The 24,262-nt window shown below is 41.2% G+C and overlaps 2 protein-coding genes and 1 long non-coding RNA gene across 7 annotated transcripts in view; 1 reads left to right on the top strand and 2 right to left on the bottom strand.

Moving 5' to 3' along the window:
* Nucleotides 1-18,346, bottom strand: part of rbm46 (RNA binding motif protein 46) — a 39,392-nt gene extending 21,046 nt beyond the window's left edge. The window contains exons 1-7 of one of the 4 annotated variants that reach the window (XM_085260505.1): nt 18,193-18,346; nt 17,547-17,768; nt 16,485-16,665; nt 16,131-16,287; nt 15,224-15,353; nt 13,521-13,618; nt 10,347-10,740 (exon numbers count right to left, since the gene is read on the bottom strand). In XM_085260505.1, coding sequence (XP_085116631.1) covers nt 10,347-10,740; nt 13,521-13,618; nt 15,224-15,353; nt 16,131-16,287; nt 16,485-16,665; nt 17,547-17,768; nt 18,193-18,211 — 1,201 coding nt within the window. In that variant the 5' untranslated portion in view covers nt 18,212-18,346. The remainder of the gene's footprint in view (nt 1-10,346; nt 10,741-13,520; nt 13,619-15,223; nt 15,354-16,130; nt 16,288-16,484; nt 16,666-17,546; nt 17,769-18,192) is intronic. The other 3 variants (XM_085260513.1, XM_085260492.1, XM_085260496.1) reach the window with 3 other exon arrangements.
* On the top strand, nt 17,548-23,453 carry LOC146579007 (uncharacterized). 2 transcript variants are annotated; one of them, XR_014890239.1, is made up of 6 exons: nt 17,548-17,762; nt 19,035-19,144; nt 22,755-22,837; nt 22,949-23,100; nt 23,209-23,263; nt 23,372-23,453. It is a non-coding gene; the product is annotated as an uncharacterized LOC146579007 (long non-coding RNA). The 2 variants fall into 2 exon arrangements; XR_014890238.1 differs by lacking the exon at nt 23,372-23,453 and having other exon boundaries at nt 23,209-23,330.
* lratb.2 (lecithin retinol acyltransferase b, tandem duplicate 2) lies at nt 18,753-23,435 on the bottom strand. The gene is made up of 5 exons (XM_085260529.1): nt 23,195-23,435; nt 22,944-23,049; nt 22,744-22,818; nt 21,849-22,001; nt 18,753-19,228 (listed from the first exon to the last, which is right to left on the bottom strand). Exons 1-5 carry the CDS (start codon nt 23,410-23,412, stop codon nt 19,073-19,075), a joined length of 708 nt encoding a protein of 235 aa, XP_085116655.1. The 5' UTR covers nt 23,413-23,435; the 3' UTR covers nt 18,753-19,072.
* Nucleotides 23,454-24,262: the final 809 nt, after the last annotated feature.

Genomic DNA, 24,262 nt, shown 5'->3' with positions numbered 1-24,262 from the left:
TGGACGTAAACAAAAAGATGTATAGACTAATATAACAAGGGAATGTGTATAATTATTATTATTTATTTATAGTGTATAACCAAAACAGATATATTTGATCAGTTAAATAGGGGTGGAATAAAAAAAAACCTTTGCTTCTTTTTCGGTTTTTGAGCAGGAAATGTTTTTGTGAATGTGAATAAGATGAATTTCATAAATTTAATGTTTACTGGTTTGTTTTTCGTGCGTAACATTTGTTACTTATATATTCACGACAAAGTGTTTGTTATGGGCGAGTTAACTCTGAACCACTGGCAGTGAGGTCAAGCGAGGAAACGTACTTATGGTGAATTTCTTCTTTGTTTAGGATTTACTCACTGGGATATAGAATAGTTGGGAACCCATGGCAACCATCAGAAAAAGCCTATTTTAGGTAGGAGTCACCACTGGAGAGCATTCTTGGTGAATAAAGGGTGGTGTGATGGCGCTGGATGAGCATCATTCCTGCCCCCCAGTTCTTCTCGCGGTTCACTGAGTTTAATACTTTTGACTGCAGCACAGTAACAACCAGGCTCATCTCATCACTAAAGCAGCGATCATAAAGTGTGACTGACTCAGCTCTGATCCATCTTCCCCAACTTTTCACTCAATTACTCCCTCACTGACTCTCAGTTTATCGGGCGACAAATCAAAACCCAGAAATAACTTTAATTGGTTTCTATCAGCAGGTTTTTTTCAATTATGCAACGTTTGAAACTGGTCTGAGAGGGAAATGTGGCAATAAATGAAAAGAGGTTGCTCAGCAGTCCTTTGGGTTTTCATCTGCACGTCTGTGTCGGTGCACCTCATCTTGCAGCCTCACTTAAAGAGGCTCCAACAAACTGAGCTCATGTACATCGTATTGTTTTGGTTTAATTTATGAAACTAATTATTTTCAAGTTGTTGCGTAATCCCCCTGTTAAGTGCCAAGGCTTTAGTCTTTTTAATGTGCAGCAGTGCTTTGATGAGTCCCCAGAAATGATCTGACCATCCTTCTTGCCCTCTGAAGTTTTCCATTAGCTCTGTTTGTGTGCAGCACGTCTTAAAGGTTTTAAAAACACTGAACACAGTTAGCATTTCAGAAAAGAATCACTCTCGGGTCACACTCAGGTTTGAGTGTGAACATTAAACTTCTATCGGGACTTTTCCATAGCGAGTAATCCAAACTACGCAGCTAGGACTGGGCGATATATGGAGTTTTTAAACATATCAATATATTTTTATATGAGATGTGACAATATCGTTTATATCGATATAGCATCTCTCTTTCGTCCGCTTTTGACTCTACGCTGCGTTACTCTGCCTCACCTCGCACCTTCACTGAACAACTCCCCCTCCCCCATCGCTTCACCTGCAGGTAACGACAAGATGGACATGGAGCTATCAAAGAGGAGCTGAAAACATTTGGAGATGACTATTTTAGTGCTGTCAGCGTTAATCTCGTTAAAATGACGTTAATGCCTTAACTTCTTAACTTATGGCTTTAACAAAAATATTGAGATATATATCTTATATCGCCATCCAGCTGAAGAATATCGAGATATGAGTTTTGGGTCATATCGCCCAGCAGCAACATATTCATGATCAACCTCGTGTTGTGGACGTTCTCTTGGTTGACTCAATAAGAGTAATGTATTCTGAATACTTTGGATTACTTAATATATTATCATGCTTTTTACAACTACATGAATGTACTATTGCTGTGTGACTTATTACTATTACTGAAGGTTACTCTCCATACCAATACCAACTAGATTTTTAAATCTTATTATAAATGAGTAACAGTAGGTTGACATTAGGTAAGGCTGCAGTGGTTATTATTATATTTACATGCTTCCAGCTCCCGTTTCTGCTCGGTGACAGCTCGTACTTTTCCACTCTCCTTTTTCTCCCTCCCTCGCTCACAGACACATAACGTGTATGGCAGTCCATTCTCCCTGCAGCACGGACTACACTGCCCATGAGGCTACATTCTTTAGGGCTATGCCTGTAGCATTCTGCTATTGCCTTCATATTAAATTATTAATTAAATAATCATTTTAAAAAAAATATTACTTCACGTCATTATGTGGGCTGCAAGTAGAGGTGACATTGGCCGTGAGATTGAGACACAGACATTAGAGTCCCTTAATGTGTGTTTTGTTTGCGTTTCCACCAGCGTGGAATTACCAAAAATAGAGAGGGCACAGCCTAACATATAAAACAGGAAAATACCGCCGTGTAATCCATTTATTTCAACAAAGTCACTGTATTCTGAGTATCACCCTTTTAAACTGTAATGGAATACAGTTACTCATATTTTGTAAATACATAATGCCCGTACATGTATTCTGTTACTCCCCAACATTGACCATAGCTCTGTAGCTAGCCACCTAGTAGCACTTCATTATACTGCATGTTAACTAGCCCAACTGATAAAAGTTGTAGTAGCGCTCTACTGTGTACTTGCCTGTTTTTTAATAGAAATCCTTCAATCATAATATATTATATTATCTTTAGATGGAAACTAACTAGCTGACTTACATTTCATAGATATCTGTTAGTGCCCGTTTCATGGCGCTAACAGAATTTGGATTGTTTTTAACTCTTAGCAGCGCCTCAGCATTTGTTTTAGGCAATTTAAGGGGCATTTAGCCTTGAAATAAAAGATGGCTTAAGTGGATAACACTAAGACATTTCTAAATTTACCAGCTGCCATGAGTCATGGAGTTTTATTCATTCAGATTTATTCAGCACACCTGCTTTATGCAAAAATCACCAGTTTGAAGCCAGACAGAATGGCCTAGCAGAAGCAATCAGATGAGGATCATTGTGCAGCCTCTTAATGAACCATACAATGCCAGGTCTCCATGACACCGGACACTCATACATGTTTACAACTCTCTACTCGACACAACAAACGGCGAGAGTCACTATATTGTGGCACTTTCAGCACTTAATTGTCGCCTTAGAAAGGCTGAGGAGTAACAAGAAAACATAAAATGATAAAATTAAAAACAAGTTAATTAAAAAAAAAGTAGAAGATAAATGATGCATAAATGATCACAAACAATAATAAAGGCTGAGGACAATAAAAAACAATGTTTAAAAAAAAAGAAAAAAAATCACATAGGTCTATAAAAACACCAATGTGATTTTTTTTTTTTTTTTTAGAGGCGATGTGAGGGAATTCTGTGAGACATGTCTCCTCGGGCAAATCAATCCCAGCGATGATGGGGGGGTCGTGATGGCAGAAGTTATAGTTACATTTCAGATGTCTCTTTGATGGCTGATGGTGTAAAATTGAGGACGGCTGTACAGAGAGACGGCAGATTTTATTGTGAGCCGGAGGCCGAGTGGAGAAAATGATGGATGGGGATAAGCGGTGAGACAGATTTAAGAGAAGCTCGTTTGGATCATTATCTGAATGAAACTGAAGCGAGGCGCTGCGATTAATGGAAATTAAACAGCATAGTTTCTGCCACAGCAGCCATCATCGTAAGTATGGGTGACACGGGTCAGCCCGACCTCCAGACTAGAGATGGCACGATACCACTTTTTTATGTCCGATACCGATATCATAAATTTGGATATCTGCCGATACCGATATGAATCCGATATAGTGTTTTTTAATCAACAAAACTGTTTTTTAAAATATCTTGCTGCATTTTGCAAGTCTGCAAGTTCATACTCAAGTTTAAAACAACAACTACACTAAAGCTATTCTGTTATACCTGTATACAAAAAAAATATTTCATAGTTCAGCAATACTGATCAATCTAATAAACTTAGACCTGCACCATCCTCCCTATTCTGGTATTTTAAAGAGTACTTAGCGTAAATATTAAGCAACCTAACTAATAGGGTTCCAACTCCCAGCAACAACAAAAATAAATAAATAAAAAATAGGGAACCACCCCTCACGCTCCACCTCATGATGCTTAATCGACGTAATCAACCTTAATTTGATGCAGTGTGAAAAAAAAATGCACAGAAATCAATTATTTTTCAAGAAATATTAAATAGATTCAACATCTTTCTTCAACAAAATTGCAGACTGCACAGATGGTACCTTCCCAAAGGAAAAAGTACTATAGCTTACTAGGGTATATATATTAGACTTAATAGTCACTATATACAGTAATTGACTTCTATTCATTTTACATCAAATTAAAACTTTGTGTGTCAGATAATTATTTATTAAAAGCTAGACATTTTAAATGAGAATAAGAAAGAAAAGTATGTCTTTGTGCCCCCTTTTCCCAGTTAATGCCCTATCGGCCCCCCTGGCTAAACTTTGCTAGATCCGCCCCTGCACAGTTACCAGCGTCAGCTGTAGAAAAAGATCCTGGTGTAGAAAGTAATATTAAATAAATTCTAACAACAGCTTATCAAGCTTAAACGTGCTGCTGTTGTTCAGCCGCTGGTTTCCTCTTTCTGGTGCAAAGTGGGCCAAAAACAAAGACGGACTCGCGACAGAAAAGCCGATCAGCTGATCATTTAAGCAGTTTCACGATTGAAGTAGCAGCCGGAGAGCGAGAGGCAGTCGCTCGTTAAGCTTAACGCAGGAATGCTTTACAAACATTCAGAGATGGACTTACACACTTGCTTTACTTCTCTCGGGGATAACTTTGTCGGAGATGAAACGCCAGGTTGCTAGCGAAGCTCCAAATGCTATCCAGACCACCGACAGGTCCCGCATGCCACAGCCGCTCTATCACGTGATGCATACTGCTCCGACATGCTAACGTTCTGAGGTGAGTTACGGCGTGTTGCAAGTTTTGTGAGGTGCTTTCGTGATATTTAATGGATCGGATTACATTTTTTATTTTTCTCCGATATCCGATCCAGTCATTTAGGTCAGTATCGGTCAGTAAATACCTGAATCAAAGCCCATGGCTCTAAGCGACACAAAGTCAAATATGCATAAGGACCCTTTATGGAAAATAAAAAATGAACAAACCCTAAAGGTTGAAGGCTTTGTTGGAGAGATGAGTTCGGAGGAGTTTCGACTCTTTCCCCAATAAAGAGGACATATGACAACCTCCCCTTTACTTTTACAAAAACTTTACTTTTACAGAAACATGAAGGTCGCTGTGAGGGACAGCAAGCATAGACCCATTCTATATCACTCTGAATCCTTTTCAGCAGCATCTTCCTGCTGGGTTGGACGATGAGTTAACATGATGATGTCATCGAGTCTTCTGAGTCAGCAAAGCGCTGTAGATGTTGTGTTTCTTCTTCTTCTACATCAGACTTAATGCACTCTACAGCTACCATTTTGCCAGTTTCCCAATAACAAGATGGAGATTTTTATTTTTGTCTAATCTAGAGCCTTCATCTGATCTGAATCTTCTACAGAAATAAACCAACTTGACGCCTTCCTGAAATGGAGAGAAAAGACTGTGTGTGGCTGAATGTGGACAGTGGACAAGATCTGAACCCTCCCCAAATGAAACCTCTCTCTCTCTCTCTCTCTCTCTCACAACCACTTCATCTCTCCATATCCTCGTCTCTTTCTGACATCTTCCCATCATAAATATTTCACAGCCCATTTATAGCAGAGTTAACTCACAAACTTTTCTCATTTTCAGAAAATCGCCACGAGCATGAGGGAACATCAGCTCGTACTCTGACACCAGATTATTATTGCGGCTTTCTCAATATATGTGAGAGGCTTGATAAATGTGGTTTGTAATGGATGAGACACAGTCAAAACCTGCTCATATGTACAGGAAGAACAATCTAGGCTTATTTTCCTGGCAGAGTGAAGAAACAGAATGACCCTGTGTTACAAAAAAGGGAAAAATAAAAACAAAGTGCAGCTCATTAGAAAGCCGCAAGCGGTCCAGAAGAGTTTATTCTGACAGCAGAAAGCACTTTCTACTCTCCCGGGGAGGGGATATTGATTGTTTGGCACTACACATGATTTCCTGTTAGAAATGGGAATTATTTTAGAAATAAATAGTTAATGCCATATTTTGAGAATTTATCTGCAAGTCAAAACGCATGCTGTGTATGAACAAGCAGACCTGGACATCCATCCATTTCCTTCTCCTTATCTGAAGTGAGGTCGCATTGACAAGAGGGTAAACTGACCATTTTAGACCCCTTTCCCCACCACCACTCCCAGTTCATCCTGGGAGATCCTGATGTGCTCCCAGGTCAGGTGAGACAGAGTTCTGGGTCTAATCCAGGTTTTACTCTCAGTTGTGGTAAAACCTCCTGAAGGATTCTGACCAGAGGCCTTCCCCACCTCACCTGGAACTCCAGCTTCTCACCCTGAGGCTGAGACCAGACAGTGTGGAGGATGCTTGTATCTGCGATGTTATTGTTTTGGTCATTACCATGATGATCTCATGTGAACAGGTGGTGGCTGGACAACCCATTAATTAAAGGTTTTGTGGTGTACTACTGAGGTTGGGCCAACTCTGGTGGAGTCAACACTAGGGATGGGTACCGGTATCTGACATAAACGGTAGTAACCAGACCGAAAAGCAGCGCACATTTCGGTGCTTTTTTTTCCTGAGATGTCATACACTTTGAATTCTAGCCAATCACTTTACGTTTCCGAGGATAGTAGGCGGGTCCAGGTACGTACGTTCTTTTAGAGCAGAGCTACATATTAACAATGCCCAAGGCTAAGTGGTCAAAAGTCTGGCTGTACTTCACAGCAAAAGATGCAAACTCAGCAGCCTGCAACAAGTGCTTTAAGGTGATACTGTGATACTGTGCAAAGGAGGTAACTCCTCAAATCTGATGAAACACCTGGCAACGCATAGCGTTTTTTTTAAAAGCCAAAAAATGCACCGTATTTGATAGCTTGCTGCGAGACCTCACACCGAGCACATCTACTGCGGGTGGGTTGCCTGTTATCGGACCCGGAGTTTGCAACATCCCCCAAAAACCCGAAGAGGAGCGTCCTGGCCCCTAGCCCTGCCAGTGTAGCAGAAATGATGACGGATGATGATGCAGCAGCAGCTGTTCTTCTCTGCATGAGTAGCTTAATGTTGTTCGTGTGTAATTTACGTTGAGTAGGCTAACCACGTTGTTACATTAATGCATGTAAGGTGAACTAGCAAACACCGTCGTAGCTACATGCGGCTGTCTTCTTGTTTGATGACAGATACTCCCTTCACCCTGGCCAAAAAGGCTAAAATGACCAAAGAAAAAGAGGGAAACAGCTGAACATGAGAGGTTTTTGGACAAAATTTGTGTTTTTTTCCATTGTTTAAGCACTGCTTCCAGCCTAGAGTGATGCCATAAATCCCCTATAGCTGCAGAAAAGGCTAACATTGTTATCTTTTTACAAAAAAAAAACAAAAAAAAAAAACAGCTGAACATGAGAGGTTTTTGGACCAATTTTGTGTTCTCCATTCTTTAAGCACCGGTTTGAGCACCGGTTTGAGCACCGGCACCATTTCAAAAGTACCGGTTTGGCACCGGTATCGGATAAAACCTAAACGATACCCATCCCTACTGACAACACGCAGTGAAAACATGCTCGAGCTTCAGAATAGGTCCACTCCTCCACTGCCAGCAGAGATTTGATGTTACCCCCTAAATCTGAGGGTAAGAAACAGGCTTTCAAGATGGCGGCGCACGTAGTTGCAGCAGCTCAGTGTTCTACCGATCGATGCTATGTTTGGATAATTTTGTACGCCTTATGTTTGTTTTTGTGTAAACACAGCTGTTATCCAACTGCAATAACACATCTGAATACTACAAAAAAATGTCCATCACGCCACTCTTGTGTTAATCTATGCACGGTCTGAAGCATGTGTGTGGGAATGTATGTGAATGTTTTACTGTTATATCTTATTAGTATTTTAAGTATTCTATCTATTTTATTTATTGAATTTTATTGTTTTATTTATATTTTGATATTGCTAGGGATGATGCAATGATCGGGGACCATTCTTAATTTCGTTGTTCTCATGACAATGACAATAAAGTTTCTGATTCTGATTCTGAAGACTCACCTATTTCCTGAGGAGGCTCTGTAGTTGGAGCACAAGCTCCTATTTTATAAAACTACTCTACTGCCATCCCCAAACTGGATTCTGTATGTTTGTAGCAAGCAGTGACCCACTAATATAGACACTGGCACCTTAGTTCTATGGTACTCAAAATCAACATCAGCCAGTATTTGTTGTTGACTCATTTTCCACCATAATTTGCAAATAAATTCTTTAAAAATCAGACAATGTGATTTTCTGGACTTTTTCCCCCTCATTTTGTCTCTCATAGATGAGGTATACCTATGATGAAAATTACAGGCCACTCTCATCTTTTTAAGTGGGAAAACTTGCAAAGTTGGTGGCTGAATAAATACTTTTTCGCTCCACTGTACTTTGGTTAATTCTCAAGGAAGCAAATGACTACAAGAGAAACATAAAACTGTTTAAAACTGGTGACAAACTCAGCCAAACTTTAATCTACAGCTGGATTATTATGAGAGATATTCGATCAGAACTGATGAGAGATGTGGTTATTATACAGAAAATGAACAATTTCACAAATAAAACATCAACTACAGATGAGGAGAAGATCTATGCTGCACAGTTCTATCTAAAATTGAACTGAGAATGACAGAAAATTCATCCACGTTGTTCAATGTTTCACAGAAAATATTTAAAACTGTCTGACAACCAGCTTCACAGTTTTACGCAGCCGGTTAAACTTTGAAAAGGGGGGACTGATTTGACTCCTCACAGAGGAAAAAAAAAATCCATTATACATTAAACTGATGACTTTATATGTTTTTAGTTTTTGCTCATTAAAAAGTTTTAACAAATATTCTTCTTTTTTTCCTCCCTACAACTGCTGCAGCTAATGAATGCTTTCGATTAAAGTTGAACTTTCTAGCATGTTTTGGATTCATTATGCAGTTGTGGTCTCCACTCCCACCCCACCTGCAACCTCTCCTTCATCCTCCACTCTGCTGCTCCTATCACAAAGTCTGGCCCAGGTTTATCATCATCAGTCGACAGTATACCAAGTAAAACTAAACTAACAATTACAAGTTGTTGTGATAAAACATTAGAATTCACTTAAATAACAATAAAAACTCAATTTTAGTGAAAATTAAAACTAAATAAAAATATAAAGAAAATACTTTTAGGTAAATGTTATTTTGACTTTAGAGAAAACCTACTGGTTTTCCAGTAAAATTAAAATAGTCCAGTTAGTCCTGAAACCAAGTCCAAATACAATATGTGTTTGTTAATGTGAGGGAGAGACACGTAATAGTGAAGCTGCAACGAGCAGAGAACGTGAAAGTGGATTAGTTTAAATCCCTGGAGACAACCATCCAAAGAAGGAGAGGGGAAGACGAGACTGCAGTCAGGGGTGGTTTACGAGATATTAGAGAGAGCTGCTGTGATGTGTGGTTTGCAGAAGGTAGCACTGACAAAAAGACAGTGGATTGTCATAGGGCGTGTCCAACATGGACGAGATAATCAATGAGTACATCAGAGGGACAGGGCAGCAGTTTGAAGAAATTAAAAAGCTAAAAAGGCAAGGCTGAGATGGTTTTGGACACGTGAAGAGCAGATAGTGGAGACAGAGCTGCCAGGCAAGAGGAAAAGAGGAAGGCCACAGAGAGGCCACACAGAGCTGGTGTGAATGAGGCATGTTGCATAGAGTAAAAAAAACACTCTTTAAAAAAAACAGTCCATTTGCCAAAGTTTACATTTTGTTTAAAGCAGAGCTTTCTGTAGAGTTTTCACTGTGTTTATTTGGGACTTAAAGTCCTTAAAAAGTTCAAATTTATCACTGACTGGTGAAAAAAATTGGAAAGAAGAAATCAGCAGTCACCCTCCATGTTCACTTTAGCTCAGTTAGCCTCTCATGTGTTTGACCTACACACGAGTAATACAAGAGTACATGAGGGGCTCAGCTCCAAATACTGGACGACTCAGTAAAAATAACTGAAGGGAGCCAAAACTTTGACAGCTGCTTCTTCATCTTCCTCGGGCATTTCAAAACTCCTGGCCTCTTGCCTCTGTCTCCTAACCCTTGGACTTCACTTTGAGAGAAAACGTCATTGACACAAGACCCTTTAATAATGCCAATCTGTGGATCTCTGCAGAAGACCGTCTTTTTCACGTCACTACAACATTAAATGCAGGTTATAGAAGCAAAGCCCACCAGTGGCTTCATTAAAAAGGCTGGAAATTGAAAGAAAAGGTAACCTGAGACTATCAAATTAAATATTATTTTCTTATTTTTCCTGCCGGAGACTTTGTGCCTCTGGTTGGAATCGTACCAGCGACCTTTCACTTCTACATAAGAGGCAAAACCCCCCCCCAAACATATAAAAGATTTCTATTTTTTCCCCCACTTACCTCGACTCCCACTGTAGAAGGGGTTTGTCAGTGGCAGGGACACCAGTCTCATTGGGTCTCTTCCCATCATCCCTCCATCATTCTTGTGCAGCCCAAATGTCCCGTTTCCTCCGTTCCCTCCTCCTCCTCCCTGACTACCTCTGGTGCCGCACTTCCGGCCAGCTGCACCTCCGTCTTTGACACCCGCTGGTTTGGCCAGCGTCACCTCCACAGCGGCTCCGTCGATCTGGGCTCCGTTCATGAGGCTGAGCGCGGTGAGGGTGTCGCTGCGAGAGCGGTAGTGGACGAAGGCGTAGTCGGTGAGCTTCTTGACTCTCTCCACGCAGCCCGGCTTGAAGCGGGAGAACTCCTGACGAAGAGTTTCCTCCGACGTCTCCAGCATGAGGTTTCGCACCTGAAGTACAAACGAGATAAGTGGCTGCTCAGGCTTTGAAAGCAGAGAATGAAATAAAACACACAGCAGACAGACGATGCAGATCACTTTTATTCCTGGTAACCATGTCCGAACAGCAGCAGGAACAACCCTCTGGCACCAAAAAAAATGTTTGACTTCACATTTTTAGTCAAACCTTTTCAAAAATGATCAAACAAAAGGCGTGTGGCATTACATGTCCTCGTTGATCTCACCACGTTTTGACCCAGAACCATTTTATTTGTCATGATTTCACCTGATGAAGTGAAAACAGGCTTCCCCACTCACACCTTACCTCAGGTGACCTCAAAAGGTCACATGACAGTGTGGTCTCAACCCCCGGTGATGATAATGGCTAAAGCCTTTTTTCACACATTGTGGGTCATGTGATCAATAGAGGGTTAACAGCCACCTAAGAGGAGAAACTCAACTACAGTTTAAACTCCATCTTTTGGTTTCAGAACTGAAAGCGCCTCTTGGGTGGGAGCAGAAATGTCTTCACGAACTTAAACAAGTGCAGCTGCCTTCTATTATTTTTACAAGCTCTTAAGGAGCCAGTGTTGGGCAGTGTTAGGAGAAGCTGGCTGAGATATGCACCTAGTTTTTTCAGGTTTTTCAGGAAACTAACTGTGACCAGACCAAGCTAATTCTGGGCTTAGACCCAGAATTAGCTGGAAAGATTATTTCTCTCGTCTGGCCTGGAAATTCCTCGGAAACTTCCAGGAGGAACTCAACTCTGGATGGAAATGGTGTCAATTAAATCACCAGAATAACAAAATAAATCCAGACAGGCAGAAAGTGCTGGGAGTTTAAGTGAAGAGCCAGATAGGAAGTAGATTTGCTCTGTCACTAACCGTTTATCAATACAGGACACTAGGTTGCCTAGGTAAAGTATTTATTGCCCTGCCAATCAGCGGTACCCAATGGCTTGCCTCGAAGCTGAGAAATCATTTAATTGATTTCCCATCATCTCTGCTCGCCGCGTTGCTTCTGTTTGCTTCCTTTTGGTCTCGTGTGTTGAGTACAGATGAATTTAAATGGTTTTTTTGTGCATTTTTCTATTCAATTCAAACAAATCACAACCGCAGTCGCCTCAAGGTGCTTTATATTGTACGGTAGGGACCCAACAATATTACAGAGAAAGGCTCCTGTATGTTTAGTGTCAGCAGCTTTTGTGGCTCTGCTATTTTCTAGCAGCTCGATGGTGTTTTAGAGCAGCTGAATTCAGAATAAAGCTGTTCCCTGTTTTTGTTGTCAGACAACTGCACAAGCATGAAACAGGCACACACACCCTCCCTGTTAAGACCTAAAAACAACTTATGGCCATAAACAGTTGTTTCAGTTACTTTGCTCTGCTTTTTTATTTTGTTCAATTAGCCTTCTTGCCAGCGATAAACTTGTATATTTAGTTAAGCCCATCTACCAAGTCCTGCCACACAACTTTTCCATGACATGCTCAGCAAACTCAGCCCAGTTTAATGCAGAGATGTGCATTAAACTTAATGGTAAAATGATCGGGAACGTTTTGGTTGAGATTCCCTAGATGGAAGACCTGAACTGAAAACCAGCTCATTCGCGATGCATGCAGCAAACCAGCAGGATAAGCCTCAACTACCGTGGAGCTGCAGATTTATCCAGGAACAAGCTTTCTGTTTTGGACACGTGAGCTTCATCGAACTCCTTACAAACACCTTTAGAGTTTTAAAGATTTACTGTCTTTGTTACAGCCAAACCGAAGCAGAAGACAGTGGAGCTGGTGACTGAAGAGGTATAACAAGAGCCACCCGAGCACATTAAAAAGCATCCTGATTAGTGTCTTTGAAACTCCATCTAACACCAATGTTAGTGAAAAAGTCTTAACAAACTCAAGCAGTCACATTTTGTGCAGACGAACAGATTCTGCTCGACTTCTCTCTAAACTTCATCGCTGTGGCTGATGAGAGGCCGAGTGAACGGAGCAGCTGCGAGCAGGTTTTCTCGAGTCGAGGGCTTGGTTTGCTAAAAATACCCCTCGCACTGTACATGCTGGCCTCGGATCACACCTCAGTGTTTCAGCCTCCTCAGTAATTGATCCCCTGGAGGGTGAACGGCTCCTGCTGCTGCTCACCTTTGATATGGGTGAGGCAGATGAGTGTTTCATGGGTTTCTGCCTGAACACACGCCGACCTCTGCTGCACAGCGCAGCTTTCGTTACACTCGCTGAGGCCCGACTCGCTAAACCGAGGGTTGAAGTCAGGTTTAGGAAAGGATGGATTGTCACAAACGATGCAGCCAGATCCAGGCCTGTTTCCACCAATCAGAGTTCAGCTACTTATCACCCTACATTAAATCTACAGTGACAAATATTAGTTCAGTTTGTTTTCCAATCAATTACTGGTTCTGTCGCTAGCTAACATTAACTAATGTAGCAACCAACAAACCAGCGAGGTGGTGTCACGTTCTGTACCAGCAAAAAGATGGCGCTAAACAAGCTTTAGAAAATGTAAACACTTCTTACATCCAGCGTCACAGACGGTGTTAAATCTATGACAACAAGAGCACTTGCAGAGCGCAACACTTTATGTTTTTTATCATAACACGTTGCCATCGTTGTGATGTAGTAGGGCATACATTGGACAGCTCTGTGTTTTCATATGATATATTACTCAACATGGTTCCTTGAAACTGTTTTTTCAAGGTTAACTTTAACCTTTAAACTTGTGGACACTACACTGCTAACAAACAAACTAAACACGTGTGTGTTTGTGTGTGTGTGTACGTACATAAAGGACCCTAACACGCTGCATGACCTCCTCATCCACATCTTTCTCAGGCTCCGCCCAGTCGACCTGGATGGAGTGACCCCACAGCTGGAAAGTTCCTGCGGGACACAGCAGCATCACGTGACTGTAACGTGAGGGTGCTGACGGTTTAAACCCGTCAATGAATGAACAACACGCACACAGCTGGCTCTCCGCTGGCAGGACACACACATAATAAGGGTGGCTGTTAAAAAGAGGAAGTTTTCACGTTGCTCTCAGCAGATGAGGCTCCTCTTCCTCCTGATTAACTTCCTGTTTCACACCATTGTGATTCTCATTTTAAATCTCACTTTCATTAAAAAAAATTTTTTAAAGGGAACAAAAACCTTTTCATCTTTGTTTCCCTTCTAAAGTTGCTGCTGGTGGTTAGAGTAATAACCTCGGCTTTATACCTTCAGTTTCCTGTAGCTGCCCTGAATCAACACCTGCTTGACAGGTGTCCGACTCCACCGTGCAGGAAATCTGCAGGAGCAGCAGTTTGAAGATAAAATAAGCAGCTGGGGAACATGTTTGTGGTTAATCCGGTGAATCGATTGACTGAAGGATCAATGTCCAATGCAGCCCAGGGGCTGAGACAGGAGGGAACCGATAGCTTAATGGAAACAGCCAGCTGAACCTCCGGACAGCAGCGCAAACTCATCGGGAGGGGAAAGGAGGCAAAGGGGGGAACACTGCAGGGGTGTTCTCATACTCACGGCTCAGTTATCCAACATGATTAGCACTATTAGAGCCACTGAACGTGATTTTTTCCAAAGTTTGAGCTTTAAATATGAGTAAAAGTGAAAAATAAAGACAAAAGAAAAAAAAAGAGGCGGAGGTGAACACAGTGCCTCAAAGCAGCCACATGGAGCCTTCAATAACACCTCATCCCCTCTGCACACAGCTGGGTTACACCTCTGGGCACCTACAGTGTTTGGTTCAATGGTCAGTGGGATGCAGAAACTGCACACGTGCTATTGTCTGCACAATGTGTATTTTCTCAGATTTTCAGTTTCAAATTTCCAGACTGTCTTATTTAATCCACTTAACGTACATAATTCACTTACTTTCTGCATGTAATGCTACTTACTGCACATAGTGTCCTTCTGTATATATCCACTTAATGTATCGTGTGTCAGGATACATTCCACTGCGTGTTGCACTTGTATGTGACAGATAAATAATCTTGGCCACTCCCCTTGTCTTTGCAGACCGAACTCATCAATGCAAGACACACCATCTGTCCTGCTTCAGATTCATTACAGCAGTTTGTTTCTGCAGTACTCTTGTATCACAGCAAAAAGGTTGTGGGTTCAAACCCATGTGGAGTTCTGAATGTTTCTTCTGCCGTTACAAAAAGCAAACATGCCGGGTTGGGTTGTTTTCTCTCTTACATCATCACTTTAAAAGACTCGAGCACTCCTGTGGATTCTACATCAGTGAACTCATCTTCTGCTGCTTAAACGATCAGAGCTTTGGAAGCTGCTGTCTTTCCTCTATAAACCCTCGGACCCAGAAGTCAGTCTGTGCTGCCCTCTGCTGGACGCTGAGAGGAACTGAGTCAGCTTAAAGGCTGCAGGTGCACACGTGTGACTCGGCACAGTGAAAACAAACAGTGGACACACAGATGTCTTCAAAGGTTAGGAAGGAAACACGTGGAGGAGGAGGACGAGGAGGAAGGCTACCTGGAATGAGCTTCCTGCGAGCCATCGCTGCAGCTTTGTGGGACTCGTACTCCACAAAGGCGAAACCTCGATTTCTGTTCTTGTCTGTGGTGCTCGGGTACACGATCGCATCCACCACGCCGTCCGTCACCTGGACACATAGACGCAGAGGGGGAGTAGCAGAAACTGAGATCTGAGAGACACACACTGCTTCAGAAAAGAGAGCAAACAGTACGACAGGGAGAGTGAAAGGAATCATCTGATTTTAAAGTGCCTTAACTTGTCCTGTTAGAAAGCCCTTTGAAATAACAATATATATATTATGTTTTATCATCATAAAATTCACAAACCAGCTCCATAAAAGTAGAACAGGAGGCGTCCTGCACAGATGTGACTCCCATCAAAAACCCAGTGTCAAACTAACAGACGGCCAGTGGGCTGCTCTGCTCTCTTTCCCGCTGAGGCCATTTTTACCATCTTTAACATGACGTTTATAAACAAATATCTGTAGGGGAACCATCTTTCTACTGAATATTTTCAGCTATTTTTTCAGGTTTTTCATCAAAGACGGAGAGGAGGAGGAGGTGGAGGAAGCTGCCAAGCAGCAGATCAATCACTGCTGAATTAAACAGCAGCTGTGCAGAGAGCGGACAGCTGAGGCTCAAACTGAGAGGTGGCCGCGAAACTCTGCAAAGAAGCAAAGCTTCCACAGTGAGGACGCATTAAAGCTGCAGAGCAGGCCAGACTGAATCTGAAATGATCCATCTGCTACCTGTAAGACTTTAACTTAGAGCATCTTCTTCCTCTTACAGCGGTCTGACCCTCCTCCATTTCCATTAGCAGTGATGAGGAATAAGCTTGGACACAAAGATGCTGGTATCACATATGGAAACCAGGAACTGTGGGTCAGTGAGTGAGTCTGCTTTACCTTCCTCATCTCCTCGATGATCTCGTCCTTCCTCTTGTCTTTGGGGATGGAGCCGATGAAGAGGCGGCAGTTGTCCAGACTCACGCACACGCCGATGAACTTCCCAGGGCGCACCTCGTAGTTGTCCAGCATCTGGATGGCTCTCTGCGCTGCTTCTCTGGAGCACAGAAACACTCGTTTTTAAGCTCTTTGCACAGGTTTCACTTCACTGGACTGCTTAACTACTTTTACCAATAAGAAAAAATAAATGAACATATACTCAGTGTGACGTGACTCAAAATGCCTGTGTCCTACACATATAAACACCTGAAAAACAAACGCAAGAGTCAAAGAAAACTGAGGAAGACGAGCGACCTGTCGGTGTACATGACGAAGGCGTAGCCGCGGTTCTCTCCGCTGAACTCCATCATCAGTCTGAACTCGTAGATCCTGCCGGCTTTCTCGAACAGTGGCACCAGGTCATCCTCGTACATGTCTCTGGGAATCTTTCCAACGAACACCTCACAACCCCGCGGGGGGGCGGGACCCTCCCAGCCTGTACCACAGACACAGAGTCAGCTGATCAAAGCCTTCATATTCATAAACACTTCTATCACTTATTTGATCAGATTAGAAGGTATTTCTGGGATTTCTACTGGGATTTTCGACTTTTTAATTAGGAGCTTAAGTATTATTATTAAAATATGTGGAGTGGAGCAGATGCTGCTGCAGGTATTTTTGACAGCTGTGCAGATTACAGCAAATCTGATAAACTGAAAGCAGCATAAATGTAAAAAATGAATGCATGACTTACAAAAAAAAAGTTTATGTAACAAATTAATTTAATAATTGAAATAAATTTAAATACTAAAATTAAAACTTAAATAATTTATATTAAAATCAGTAAACTAAAGTGTCAAAATAAAATTTAGAATATATAAATAATAATTTATTATTGAATTGACTTTTTAATTAAAACAATAATTCACATTTGTAAAAGTAAAGAAAATTAAATGTGCAAAAATAAATTATTTGAAACTCATTAAAGCAAAATGAATATATAAAAGACGTGTTTATCTGTTAGTTAAACGAGTACTGTATACTAAAAATAAAATCACCAAATCAAAAGAACAGGATGCAAAATATTTCAGTTTTACACAAATACAATGAACTGCAATAAAGAAGAATATCATCAGTTATTTAAAAAAGTGCAAATAATTAAAATTAGTGAATTCAAATGTATGCCTTAATAAAAATAAAATGGTTTTAATGAAAACAAAGCCCACAGTTTCCCCTCCGATCTCTGCTTCACATCTAACCAGGAAGCCACCTTGGTACCTGCCTCTCTCATACACATCTGTTTTGACACAAACGGGACTCCACAGCTACCCCGGGGCTGTTGTTTGTCTCTTTTACTTGTGTCGCAGGTTGACATACCTGGAGGTGGACCTCCGTACTTCCTCTGCCCGTTCTCCTGCACCATGTTGTAGCCCGTCTTATCGATCAGGGACAGCAGAGCCATCTCTTTAGCACAGATCACCTTTAAGTCCTCCTCCATCACCAGCGGCCTCGCCTCTTCACCCGAGTCCGTGTCCACGTCTCCCTCCATGGGATCCTCTGTCCGACAAACAGCTAGGTTACCTGCCAGCTCAGGTGAGACTGCAACACTCAGAAATTGAACCCGAGGGTGATGTGAACTTTTAGTGTCTTATAATTGATTTTACTCTCTTGAAAATATTATCTGTGCTTTTTGCCTGTTTTCTAAGTCACCGTTTTGTATATACTAAAGCCGCTATAAAAGCTAAACTAGCTTTCATTTGCTTTTGTAGTTTATTTTTCACACTTTCAAGCGTTCACTTCACATCTTAACGCCAAACAGCAACATTTAACACTAATAGTTTCTTTCTAAACTGCTCGTGTAGCTAGCTTTATTCGTTTAAAGCTTAAAAGCAGCCAACGATCCGCTGCTAACTCAGCATGCTAGCAGTTCCGTGATATAGCTTAAACTTTCTCTTCGTCCGACCGTTTGTAAACCATTAAACCATGATAATGAAACTTTATTTTGGGTCGGATAAAATCTTACCGCTTCTTTCCAGCTCCATTTCCTGTCACAATGAAATAAAACCCTCCCGTTCCCGGACGATGCTGCGCTCTTCATCAACGACTCACCGAGAAAAGAGGCCGGGCCAACCTGACACCTGTGAGTGACAGGAAGCTGGCCTCCCGTCAGCCAATCACAGCGTTCCTCTGTATAGGCGGGGCAACAGAAAAAGGTTAAAAAAAAAAATCTAATAAAACAAAATAAAATCTTAAAGTATGACCCTGAACTTTGGAAATTGTTTTATAATTATAATAATAATAATAATAATAATAATAATAATAATAATAATAATAATAATAATAATAATAATAATAATAAATTAATTAATATACCCCTCCAAAAATCTAAATGTGATTTTATTTACATTAAAAAAACAAATAAACTATAACACCAATGAAACGAAACAAGGAGCAATAAAAAAATAACAAAATTACAAAATGTAAACGAAGCATGTGTAAAATAATTTTGGAATAATTATCTAATAAAAACAAAAAATAATAAAATGACACAAAACCATATACTAATCATGTTATGTTAATAAATTTGCTTCTTGAACTAAAATTGTGATTAAAGCAGATCTACACTTGAAGTAACCTGGAAAAGACAGAGACTCAAGTCTGCTGAATTAAAATAAAAATTTATTTAATATATGACTTGAACATACAAGAAATAAGGCAAGCTTATTTTTCTTGTTCTCCTCGACTCCAAACATTTTTTCTCTTGGTGATGACTCAGACTAAAAGTCTGTAAAATGCCAGGACTCAACACTTATTGAACTTTAAATATTTTATTGAATTTTCCTTTTTGAATGTTTTGTTGTTCAGGGGGCAAATTTCTGCAAGTTTGAATGGCTGGTTTTTCTTCATGAGGCCATCCAGATGAGGAAAGGCAGTATAACAGCCAGTAGCACAGAGCACAGACTCACAGCCTGCAGGTAAAGCACCAAACACAGTGCCAGCACTGCCGCTGACTTGGCAACACGCTGACTCAGTAGCAGCTTCCTCATCGTCTTACAGAACTGATGAGGAGAAGAAGAAGAAAGGCAATAATGTAAAACCATCTATTATAGTGATGGTAATTTAAAACCCTTAATCTGCTCGTCTTATAGTGTGAGGAAAGAAATACACTGACGTGTATAGGGGGCAAATATTCAGTTTTGTGTTGAAATGAATTGAAAGGAAAAGTTTTTATTTTATTAGAGTGGTACCTGAAATTTTCCCAGTGTCACAGTCACAAGCCTAACTTTAGACACACCTGTTTAACTGCACTTTGACAAAAATATCTAATCGGCCAATCACATGGCAGCAGTTGAGTGCATTTAGGGCCATGATCAACCTGCTGAGCATCCGAATGGGGAAGAAAGATGATTTAAGATGATTTGTTGGGTGTTTCAGAAACGGGTGATCTGCTGGGATTTTCTCACACAACCATTTCTGAGGTTTGCAGAGACTTTTTTTTTTTTTCACTCCGTGTGAAAATGCCTGGTTGATGTCAGATGTCAGAGGTCAGAGAGTGTCTGGTTTGACTGATAGCAAAGCAACAGTAACTCAAATAACCACTCGATGCAACCAAGATATGTAAAAGACCAACAGCAGCAGATAACTGCACCAGGGGTGTCACTCCTGTCAGCTAAGAACAGAAAACTAAACATACAGTTTGCACGGGATCACCAAAAACAGAACATTGGACAACAGAAGATTTGAAAAATGCTTCTTGGTCTGATGAGTCTCCATTTCTGCTGCAGCATTCAGATAGTAGAGTCAGAATTTGCTGTAAACAGCATGAATCCATCCTGTCTTGTAACAACAGTTCAGGCTGCTGCCAGTGGTGTAATGGTGCTGAGGATTTTTTTAAACCTACAGCCCATCTGAGTATTGCTGCTGACCATGTCCGTCCCTTCTTGTACCCATCTTCCTGATGAATAGTTGCCCCTAACATGCCACAAAGCTCAAATCATCTCAAACTGGTTTCTCAAACGTGACGATGAGTTCGCTGAGTTGAAATGGCATCAAAAGTCACCGGATCTATTTGGGACCTTTGGGAAGTAGTAGAACTGCTCATCATGGATGCTCAGCTGACAAATGTGCAGCAACTGTGTGACGACATCATGTCAATATGGACCCCAACCTCAGAGGAATGTTTCCAGCACCTTATTTAATCTGGACCACTAAGAATTAAGATGGCTCAGAAGGCAAAAAGGAGGCCCAACCCAGTACTAGCAAGGTATACCTAATAAATTGGCCAGTGAGTGTGTGTTCTTTTGGACTGCAGTGCAGAGTTTAAAATCAGCACTGTGTTTCCACTAGATGGAGTAGTTGCACAGTAATCTGGTTTTCATAGCTTTACATTTGTAGACAGTCACTTCTGAAACAAGTGAAAACCATCCACAACACATGCTTTTGTGCTTGTTTATCAGCTGACCGATAAATTGTCTAATCTTAAAGGTACTGCCATGCTACCACACAGCTGTCTTTAATTACAACTTTCGCTTTTTTACAAGTCTTCTATCCAAATGACGTTCTTTAAGCCGCTTTGCTCTTTTTAAATTTCACTTTAATTGCCACACTCGTCTTCCTCCAGTTCATGCACTGCCTTCTTTCACGATTATGGTACATGCTTTTAATCGCATGCTGCAATCAGACGGCCTCGGAACAATGCAGCAACAACAAAAGAGCTTTCACTCAGGGCCTGTTGCTGCAACAGGGAGGCTTAACCCTATTAAAGAGGCAGGCTGGTCTGATCTGTGGTCAGTGTTAATCTGCGGCAGGAAACAACTGCTTCGCAGCTGAAGTGTAGGAAAGAAGCATGATCTGATGTGTGTTCACTGTTGGAGGAGCTGTTTGCTGTTCTTTCAGAGATTCTGAGCCTTAAGGTCAGAGTTTGGGTGAGAAGTTTTTACATGAGGATAGATTGTCCGATGGTTGTTTAAATGCATTCACTGATATGCTGTCGAGTGGCGCCCCCTAGTGAAGAATGTCACACACTGGTATTGCAGACTGAAACCGATTGAAAGCAGCAGGTTAGCAATCTGTCTGCTTTTATAAAGTGCAATTATTTGCCAACCAGGAGGATGCAGGTAATCCAAATTGTGGATTACAGGTCTCCTGTGCAATTGCCTTGCCATTAAAAAAAGACCCCCAAGAGATTAAAGATGTTGGTGAACAGCTGGTTGACCAGATTGGTTGCTAAATATGAAGAAATTCAATGAAATTGCTCATTTCCCCTGATCGCAAGGAGGTTCCTGTCCTGTTCTTGCTTTACTGTGACAGTCAGTTACCTTCATAGTTTAAACATCACAAGCGTTTCAACTGCTATTTCAGCAGCTTAACTTCTTAATTCCATTTTTCATTTCCAAAGTCAGGAGCAGGATTTGAATCCATGCCGCCCACTGAGGAGTTGGACCTTGAATGTTGAATTTTGTGGCATTTACCCACCCAGAGACGAACAAGTGGTGCCATTACAGCTGCTTTCAGTGCTTCCACATAAACTGAGGAGAACTACAATAATAAGTTGAGCTTTCTATCAGCTATAAAAGACAAACTGACAACAGTCGTGCAGTTGTGTGATTGATTTTCCAAACGTGACTTTAAGATGCATCTATTAATAAGAAAAAAACACATTATCATCTCTAAGATCACCTGAAATGTCTGGAAGCTCATGACAGTGCCGTATCTGCAGTACATGACAAAGTGTTCACAGTTGTACCACAGCAGGCTGTAGGGCACTTCTCCCTCTAGCTTCTCTGCCCTTCTGGCCACATCCTCCCCTTTCAGCACTGCGTGGCTTAATACCTGCACACAGAAGAGAGCAGCCTGCATGTTGAAGTATGTTTGGGCAAGATCCCAAACCCCAGGATTCTTCTGTGTGGGTGTGTGTTTGAATGTTTGATAAAATGCTCAAGCACAGGAAAAAAGTGTTTGTGTGACTGTGTGAATAGGACTTGTAGTAAAAAAGCACTTTGAGGTCTCAGTAGTAGCAGAACAGTGATTAAGTGCCCGATTACAGTAGGAAAGTGCTTTATATTCACAATTGTAGTAAAAAAAAAAAGAGCACTCAAATTGTAGTAAAAAGGCACTTAATATTGGTGAAAAGCGCTATATAAGTACACGAGTATTTACCATAACCCTACGTTGCCTGCAGCTGTTGCCACATCTATAATCCCTTCAGATTAACATTTATTTAGAAGGTTAGTTCCCAGTTTGTTGGCCAGAAACATTTGAAAAACAACATCGTGTTCTCTCTTTTTCTCAGTTTAAAGCTATAAAAGGTGTTGCTTCACAGGCAAGTGTTTCTCTTTTTACTCACTAATTTGGATTAACCCAACAGTGGGTTCATGTATATTAAGCCCACAGTCTAGCATAAAAATAGTATAAAGAATCCTTAAATGTAACTTTATGACATCTCATACCAATAAAGTGCCTTTGGGTGTATTACTATTTAGACTAAGGATTTATCAATAATAGAATAATGTGTTAAGTACTTTAATTATAAGATGTTAAAGAAGTTAAAATGTTTGTTTTGTCCTGATATCACCTTATCCATAGGGTTGACCCGTATGTCTGCTCCATAGGCAAAGTCCTCTACTGAGTCCACCCTCACACTGCCACACTGAAGACACAAGACACGGGTTAGATCTCATTTACGACTGATTCTTTACCTGCTGTCATGTGATATGAGAGAATAAGCTGTTGCACATTAAACCGGATGCTCAGCTGCTGCACCACTTGGTGTACCTTAGCCAGTACTCCAAGTAGGAGTCTGGTGTTGGAGACCATCTGACTGATCCGATACTGGTCACTGGAGATGACGGGCATGATGTCTGGGATGAAATGAGCTACTCTGTGGAAAGGAAAGGAGTCATGAAAAATAAATGGAAAGTGTGAGTCATTGGTGAGAAAGGAAGGAAAAACATTTTCACTTTTTTGAAACAGAATTTAAACCTTTGAACTGTTTCACTGATATTCTAGCTGTCTGTCACCCTTACCTGTCTCCACCCAGGTAAATCCCAAAGTGTATGAAGAGAGTCCTGGGAACCTCCAGCAGGTCTCCTCTGGTGAATATTGTGTCATATTTACTCTTCCTCTTCTCCCCTCCATGACACTCCGGCTCCTCTTCACTCTCCTTCTCTTTCTTCTTCTCCGCCGGTGGCTCGAATCCCGAGGCTGAGATAAAAAGCAGACCGAGGAGCGGCAGGGGAAACATGTCGAGAGGAGACCAAGGGGAAAGTGGAGCTGTCTGCGGTGTGGTTTTGTTCTGCTGGTGGGTGGGGCAGAGAGGGGATTAGAAACTGCTGGGAACCTTTAAGAGCCTTTTTTGAGCAGCACACTCTACAGTCACATTTTACATTGTTGACGTTGATCTCTAACAACATTTTAGAGTCTTAAATGTGATCAAAGATCCGTGCCTTGGTCACAAATAAACTTTAAAATCTTGATGCAGAATCTCAAACTTGATTTGAAACATAATCTTACCATCTGTCAGATAATATAAGCTGCAGCCATTGTTTCCATGTAGTTGTAGTTCCCACATGTCACCAACAGATGGAGGTAACAGTGTACCAATCCACAGAAGACTACGTTTATAATGAGAAACATGAGAAGCGTTGTATGAAGCAAAACACTTGGGACGAAGCTTGAAAGTGGATATTTGGTGTGACCACCTTTATTCTTAAAACAGCCTGAATGTTCTATTGTAATTTTTATAAGTAGTCTTGAGGAATAGTTCTCCAGACTTCCTGAAGGACATTCAAAACTCTTCTTTGGATGCTGCCTGCCTTTCGTTCTGTTCTGTCAAAATGATCCCACACTGCTTCAGTAATGTTGAAGTCTGGACTCTGGGGAGGCCGATCCATGACTGATAGTGTTTTTGTATCCAGGTATGCTTTTACTGCACCGGCAGTGTGTGTGTTTGGGATCATTGCTCTGCTGAAAAATGAAGCTGCTGCCAATCAGATGCTTTCCAGATGGTATTGCACGGTGGATCATACATTTTTATGTTGGACGCTACTTTTCATCATTTCATCAAAATCCCCAACGGCACTGAAATGCAGCCC

This window comes from Mchenga conophoros, linkage group LG3 (assembly GCF_057382185.1).
Source record: "Mchenga conophoros isolate Kocher_MC1m ecotype Shallow Benthic linkage group LG3, M_conophoros_male_GT1.1, whole genome shotgun sequence".
Classification (NCBI taxonomy): domain Eukaryota; kingdom Metazoa; phylum Chordata; class Actinopteri; order Cichliformes; family Cichlidae; genus Mchenga; species Mchenga conophoros.
This window is presented reverse-complemented; position numbering and strand designations above follow the sequence as displayed.